Raw genomic sequence first — 7831 nt, 5'->3', positions numbered from 1 at the left:
AAAAAAAATTTTTACCCCACAACCAAATTTTTAACAACCAAAAAAAATAATATATAATATAATTTAATAATTAATTTTAAATTTTAAATAATTTTTTATATTTTTAAAACAAAATAATTTTAAATTTAAAATTTTATATTAAAATTTTTTAAACCCCCTTTTAAAATTTAAAAAATTTATTAATTTTTTAAAAATTAAAAATTTAAAAATTTTTTAATTATTTATAAAAAAACCCCCAACCAAAAATTTTTAAATTTAAAAAAACAATGCTCCCCTTTTTTTTCCCAAAAAAACCCAAAACCCAAAAAAAAACTTAAAAAACCCCCCAAAAAAAAAAACTTTAATTAAAAAACCCCCAAACCCCAAAAACCCAAACCCAAAACCAAAAAAAAATTAAAAAATTTTTTAAAAAATAATTTAAAAATCCCCCCAAAAAACCCAAAAAAAATTTTCATCAAAAAAAAAATATAAAATTTAAAAAAATTTAATTTTAAATTTTATATTATTATCACCAAAAACCCCCACACTTTAAAAATAGACCAAAAACACCTAAATTAAATATAATTTAATTACTCCCCCAACATTTATAAAAAACAACCCAACCCCCAAAAACCCATTTTAAATTTTTTTTACCAAAAAAAATTAAAAAATTTTTCTTTTTAAAAAAAAATTATTTTTACCCCCAACAAAAAAAACATAAAATTTTTTTTTTTTTTTTTTTAAAAATTTTTTATTAAATTAAATTTTAAACACCAAAAAATATTATTAAATTATTTATAAAAATTTTAAATTTAAATTTTTACCTTTTTTTAAAAAAACCCCGAAAAAAAACCAAAAAAAAAAAACAAAAACCAAAACCCTAAATTTTTTATAATAAATTCCCCACCAAAAAAAATAATTTAAAACAAAATTATATTAAAAAAAAATTTTTATAACCCATCCCCTATAAAAAATTTTTTTTTTTAACACAACACAAAAATAATTTTTAAAAATTTTTTTCCCCCCTTTTTATATTTTTTTTTAATACCCAACCCAACCCTTTTTTATTTTTATATTTTTCCCAAAAAATTAAAATTTCAATTTTCAACACAAACAAATTTTAAATTTATTAATTTTTCCACCCCTTTTTAAAATTTAATTTAAAAAATTTTTTTCACAAAACCCTTTTTAACCACAAAACCCCCGTTTTAATACACCCCCCCACTTTTTTAAATTTTCCATCCCCCAAAAAAAAATTTTTTACAACAAACCCAAACTCAACCCTTTAAACCTTCATCCCGTTAATTTTAAAAAACCCCCCCAAACCCAAAATATACCCACACCAAAAACCCTTTTTTATTTTTAAAAAATTTTTATTTAAAATTTAATTTTTTCCCCCCCAAAAATTCCCAAAAAACCCCCCAAAATATAATTTAAAATTTTTTTTACCCAAAAAAAAACCCTATAAATTTTTAAAATTTTAAAAACCCCCCACACAAAATAAATAATTTTAAAATTTTTTTAACAACACATAAATTTTTTTAACCCAAAACTATTTAAAAAAATTTTTTAAATTTTTTTTTCCCCCCCCTTATATAAATTTTTTTTTTCACAACTTTTTAAAATAATTTAAATTTTTTTCCCCCAATATATTTTTCCCCCAAAAAAACCCAAAATTTTTTTTAAAACCCCCAAACAAACCCCCCAAAAAAAAAATTTTTAAAAATTTTTTCCCAAAAAAAACCCCTAAATTTTAAAACACCCAAAAAAAATATATTTAATTTAAAAAAAAAAAAAATATATTTAAAAAAAATTTAAAAATTTAAAATTTTTTAATTTTTAAAAAACCCCCAAAAAAAAAAATTCCAAAACCTTTTAAAAATTTTTTTTAAAAAAAAAAAAAAAATATTTTTTAATTTAAATTTTTCAAAAAAATAATAAATATTAAATTTTTTAAAAAAAACCCCCCTTTTTTTAATTTTATCCAAAAAATTTTTTAAAAAAATAAAAATTTTTACCCAAAAAAACAAAAACCCAAATTGATTTTAAAAAAATTTAAACAAAAAAAAACCAAAAAAATAATTTTCAACCACAAAAACCCAAAAACCCACCTATTAAATAAATTTTTTTTTTAAAACATTTTAAAACCCCAAAAAACCCCAAAAAAAATACCCAAAAAAAACCCCAAAAACACTTTTATAATTTTACCCACCTCAACCAAAGCACACACCACATATTAATTAAAAAAAAAATTTTTTTTTTCAACCCCAAACAGATTTTTTTTTATAAAAAAATTTAAAATTCCAAAAAATTTATTAAAAAAAATTTTAATAATCAACTAATTTATATTATTAATACCATCCAATTATCTATATATTAAGTTACATATCAAAAAACTTTTGGGGCCCATAATGAATTTACAATCACTCAGCTAAAGAAGGGTTTCTGGTAGGGTCCGGCATTAATCAATTGGGTTCCCCTTTTCCACGGCCAGGAAAAGAACCCGACCCTTTTTTTTTTCCCAGTTCGTGCCCCAAAAAAAGGAAAATAAATGTATAGCTGCATAAAAAAACATTTCCAAAACCATAAAAGAACCCCAAAGGTTTTAATTTTAAAGGCCTGAAAAAGGGGAAGAAGGGTAGCACTTAAACTAATTTAGGTGTACAAAATTATTTTTCATCCATCCTGGGTTCAAAATAAATCCAAATAAAAGGGGTGTAGACTAAAGGAACAGGAAGGAGGGATGCCCAAAACTGCGTGGAAAGTTATTTTTTAAGGTATAGGCAGGGGTTGCAACTAATGGTTTCCAAAAATTTTTGGAAATAAAGCTAATAGCTGTCTTGGGAGATGACATGAGGCAAAGTTTAATGAAAATAATTTTTATGGCATTTAGATGTTTGGGAAAAACCTCCTAAACATGTAATGGAACCCCGTTGGTTTAATTTTTTAAAAATAATTTAAGCCAAGAATTATTCTTTCCCCGGGTTTTGGATAGGATAAAAATAAAATTTATAAGCCCCGGTCTTTTGGTAAGGATGGTTATAAAAATTTATTAAAAATAAAGGCCCCTAGCCCTTGGGCAAACCCTGAAGGTGTGGCCAGAAGGAAGGGCCCAAAACTTTTTGAAGGGTGGCAAAGGACAGGGCATTTTCTAAATGAAGTGGCAAGCAGGCGGTTTTTGGGTTAATTTTACCCGAAATTTTAAAAAAAGAAGAAAAGGAATTTTATGTAAAAGGCTGAAGGCAGGTTTTTTGGAAGGGGAAAGAAATCAGTTTAATCGCTAGAGAAATTTGAGGAAATTAGTTCGGATCCCTTTTATTCCCCAAAACCGTTAGGGGGAAAGGGTTTCTAGTAAAGGTTTGGGCCCCAAGAGGGGGGGAAAAAGGAATCCCAGGAGGAGGCAGGGGGAAGGGAAAAAGGGCAACAGGGGCCAGAGGAGGATCCTGGGGGGGAAGGCCAGGCTTTCAGGAGGGAACCAGGGTTTTGGCCCATTGGAGGGAATATTTTCCTTTTTTTTAAAGAATTTGGGAGAGGGGAAAAGGGGGAAAAGGCTAAATTTTTTCCTTAAAAAATCCCCATTTCCACCTTGGAGAAGGCCTTGGAAAAATTTTTTGGAACTTGGGACAAAACCCCCCCAGGGCCGAGGAGCAACTTCCTGCCAAAAGGGGCGCCGGGGGGCCCCTGGCAAAGGGTGGGCCCCGTGGGGTTGAAGGGGTAGAAGACCCCCCGGATGTCCAAAGGGGGCTTCCTTATAAAGGGCCCGGTGAGAGGTTTTTGAAGGAAAAGCATTTTTAGAGTTTTCCTTTTGAATGGGGTTTTTCTTTGGGAAATTTTCCCCTAAAGCATGATTGTTCCCCCAGGTGCCGGGGGCTGTGAATTTTTGAGTTGAGGAAAAAGGGGAGACCTATGTTTCTTTGGCATGCTTGAGCCCACCACAGAAATTCCTTTGAAGACATGGAATGAGTGGTATAATTGTTTCCAAACTGTGGCTGTGTTGAGACCATAAGTTTTTTAGGTACCATTGAAGTTTCCTCATATGCAGCTTTGCACATGGGATCAGCAGGATGCAAGATGCCATGAATCCCAGAGCCTGCAGGACTTTCCTTGCAGTCAGCCTGGTGAAAGTTGCCATTTTGCTGAAGTATTGAGATAGTTGCCCTTGCTTCTCTGGCGTGAGGTAGGCCATCTGGGTGTTTGTATTCAAGCTGGCACCCAGGAAAATTATTGTTTGAGAGGGTATTAGTTTTGATTTCTTTTTGTTGACTGTGTATCCCAGAAAGTTCAACAATTTTATCACAAACGCCAGGTGTTTCAGAAGTATGTGCTTGCTGTCCGCTTGGATCAGGCAGTCGTCCAGATATGGGTATATTTGTATCCCTTGAAGTCTGCAGAAGGCAATTACTGATGCCAGGCATTTTGTAAACACTCTGGGCGCAGTACATAAGCCAAAGGGCAATGCAGAGAATTGATAATGGGTTGAACCTGCAAGAAATCTGAGGTATCTTCTGCAATCTTGTCTGATAGGGACATGCAGGTATGCCTCCTTGAGGTCCAATGTTACCAGCCAAGACTCCTTGCCCAGCATGGGAAGAAGCTGCTGTAATGTGAGCATCTTGAATTTTGGCACGGTAAATATGTGTTTAGGATGGATAGGTCCAAAATAGGTCTCCAATCTTTGTCCTTCCTTGGTACCAGGAATAGTCTGGAATAAAAACCTTGACCCTGTTCTTTTGCAGGTACCTCTTGAATAGCTTTCATGTCCATGAGAGCTGAAATTTGTTTTTGTGCCTCTGCCCTTTGATTTTGTGGCAGGTTTGGCATGCCTCTCATTTTTGGAAGGGTGTGAAAGTGGAATCTGTAGCCTCTGTCTATAATGTCCAGGATCCATTTGTCTTTTGTGACAATATGCCAATTTTTTGAAAATAATGCCAGTTTTCCGCCTAAAGGTGCTGCCATTAAAGCTTTGCTTGGCATGCAAAGGGGAAAGTCATTGTGTCTGCTTTCTGAATGACTGTGATCTATCTTCTCCACCTCTTGGTGTAGGTGCTTGCCATTGTCTGGCTCCAAATGATCCTTGAGATTGTCCTCTACCCCTCGGGCGCCTGTATCTGCCTCTTTGAGGTCTGTCCGTGGCTGGAAAGGACCAATTTTTTGAAGGCCAGTTTCTGCTGAAATGTGGAGGTTGTACCTGTAGGAAATCTTTCACTGTTTGCATTGATCTTGCCTTTTCCTCCATTTTCTTTAGTACCTCCTCAGCTTTAACACCAAACAATACATCTTTTTGAAGAGGTGCATCTAGTAATTTAGCTTTGACATGATCTGGTAAGGTTTGGTCTTTGAGCCAAGCATGTCTACGTATGACAGACCCTGTAACAGCAGCTCTACATGAGGCCTCTAAAACATCAAAACCACACTGCAAGGTATGTTTACCCACTTGCTCTGCACTATACAACAAATCCTGCAATTCCTTTAAATCTGGTTGCTCAGGTTGTGTCATTTTGCTTTTCAACTGAGATAACAAAAACTGTTGATACTTTAACATATGGAACTGACAGTTTAATGCCCTCATGGTTAAAGTGGCCGAGGTGTACACCTTTTCCCCACCTTCTAAAGCTCTGGAATCTCTCTCTGAAGGTAATGGGTTTTTGGCAGTAGAGGCCTTAATTCCCTTGGGACCCTGTGAAATAGTTTCTGGGTCAGCAGCATGGCTTTTGTATAGGAACTGGTGTGAATCAGGAACCCGGTAATACCTGTCAGGTTTAACAGGAGCTGGAGGAAAAGAATCTGGGTTGAGGCTGGCTTCTGTGTACACATCATCTAATATATCCAAGACAGGAGGGATAGCCAGAGGCCTGTGCTGGAGAAGCAAGAGAAAATCCCTGAGCCTTTTCTTGGAATCTGCGTAATCTTGGCCTTCCCAGTGAAAGTGTTCCCTCAAGGTATGTAAGGTTTCCCCAAAAGAATAGTCCTCGGGGGGGGGGGAGACCGAGGGAATGGACTCCTCAGCATCAGAGTCTTCAAAAGGGGAATATGAATATTCCTGGTCCTCAGAATGTTCTGAGGTTATAGAGGCTTGATCTGAGGAAGGGTAGTCTTCCTCCAATCTGGGCCTTTTGTCCGAGGGGGGCTGAGAACCCCTGATAAGAGTAATCAAATCCTCAGCCATTTTGAGCATCTGTTTTTTAGGCATGGGGCCTTGAGAGGGGCTCTGTGGACCTTGTCTTTTAGTTTTCATGGCTGCTTTAGATTTTGTGAAAGCCTTAATGGAAAAGGAGGAAGGCCTGAAGGCACCTTGAAAGGTAGCAGGCCTGTTTAAACTCTAAGTTTCCCCGCCAATCTGTAGTCGGAATGGGGGCCGAGAAGCCTGCGACCTCGGGCACAGGAGACACCGCTAAAGAAGCATCATCGGTACTCAGCGGCTGCGTAGGCACCTCGCTGAAAACCGGAGCACCGGTAGTCGGCTTTAGCGTGGTGTCGGTAGAAGTTGAGGACCTTGTAGGTCGGTCCTTATCTTTGCGTCTTTTACTCAAAAGTGGAGTCGGAGTATCCGACGACATAATGTAATTAAATTTTTTACCAAAATAGTGTTGGGCTAACTCACCGATGCTTAATAGTGCGTTTGTTGAATCTAGCACAAAAACGGCAGGCCGAGATGTCGTGGTCTGGGCCTAAGCAAGGAATACAGAAAGAATGGAAATCCTTATGCGGTATTTGCTTCCCACATGAAATGCAATTATTAACTTTGTCTGACATCGGTCTGAGGCAAGAAAGTTTCAACGGGGTACTTAGCTTTCAAGAAGACTTCGCTGAAATATTTTCAGAATCTCAGGAGCTGGCCGACCGGCACTTGCGAACTGCTTCTGCTTCGGGCACCGTGCGGCAAGAAAGACTGAAGATGGCGTAGGCTGGTTCTTTTATACCCCTGCCACACTGACGTCAGGGAAGAAGCGACGACAACCGACGCCGGACCTAGACTTTGGAATTCGGCCGACCGAGGACCCGCTTGACGGCAGGATAACCCATCTGTTATGACTGCAGCTGTATGCATGATGAACATCACACACATACACACTATATAATACAACTGGCAGAATGTTTTGCTCATGATACTCACAGTATTTATTAAGGCATCATACACAATATTTAGGAACTTGAAGTTGACACCAGGATCTTCAGTGGTATTAAATGGTGCATTTGCTTCTTTCTGAAAGAAAGACAGGATTAGTTAATTACACTTATCAGATTTAAAATCCTAATACATTTACATTGCTGCAGTAACTGAATATTAACTGAAGTTAGTACACAACAGTCGTACCTTCATAACTCCATCTTTCACATACATGCAATACAAGTAGCAATTAAACCAAATAATCAGTTTACCAAGCAGCAGAGGCACAGGAGACACCACAAGTACAAGAATCACAGTAATGCAGGTTATGTTGATGGCCTTCTAAAAACATACAGCAAGTAACACAGCAAGAGATAAAGTCAGATGCCTCATGTTATTAATTACGGATTGACTATTAATGAAGTATGACTCACTCACATTTCTTGCAACTGTGAATTTGTTAATTGCATCACCCACATCCTAGGCATCTACAATTGGCTCAAGTTCCTTTGGTATGCAAACAGACTAGCAGCCCTCTGTTTGTTCCAGAACTCTATCCCTTCCTTCAAAGTGACCTTTGCCTTGCTTTTTGAGCTATGGAGAGTGGCCTAATGATTAAGGTGTTTGCCTTATAAACACAAGGTGCAGGGTTTGAGTCTCACAAGGGATAATTGGCTAGACTTAAAATGGCTCACAAGGGCAGTTAGCCTAGTACTAATCTATGAACCTATGAAAGAAAATTTA

General features: G+C 35.9%; 1 protein-coding gene across 1 annotated transcript in view; it reads right to left on the bottom strand.

Annotated features, from left to right (window-relative positions):
• HECTD2 (HECT domain E3 ubiquitin protein ligase 2) overlaps window positions 1-7831 on the bottom strand; it is a 1329650-nt gene that overhangs the window by 809573 nt on the left and 512246 nt on the right. The window contains exon 5 of the mRNA XM_044056649.1: window positions 7094-7183. Coding sequence (XP_043912584.1) covers window positions 7094-7183 — 90 coding nt within the window. The remainder of the gene's footprint in view (window positions 1-7093; window positions 7184-7831) is intronic.

The sequence above is a fragment of the Protopterus annectens genome, chromosome 14.part0 (genome assembly GCF_019279795.1).
Source record: "Protopterus annectens isolate FY-2018-M chromosome 14.part0, PAN1.0, whole genome shotgun sequence".
NCBI lineage: Eukaryota > Metazoa > Chordata > Ceratodontiformes > Protopteridae > Protopterus > Protopterus annectens.
This window is presented reverse-complemented; position numbering and strand designations above follow the sequence as displayed.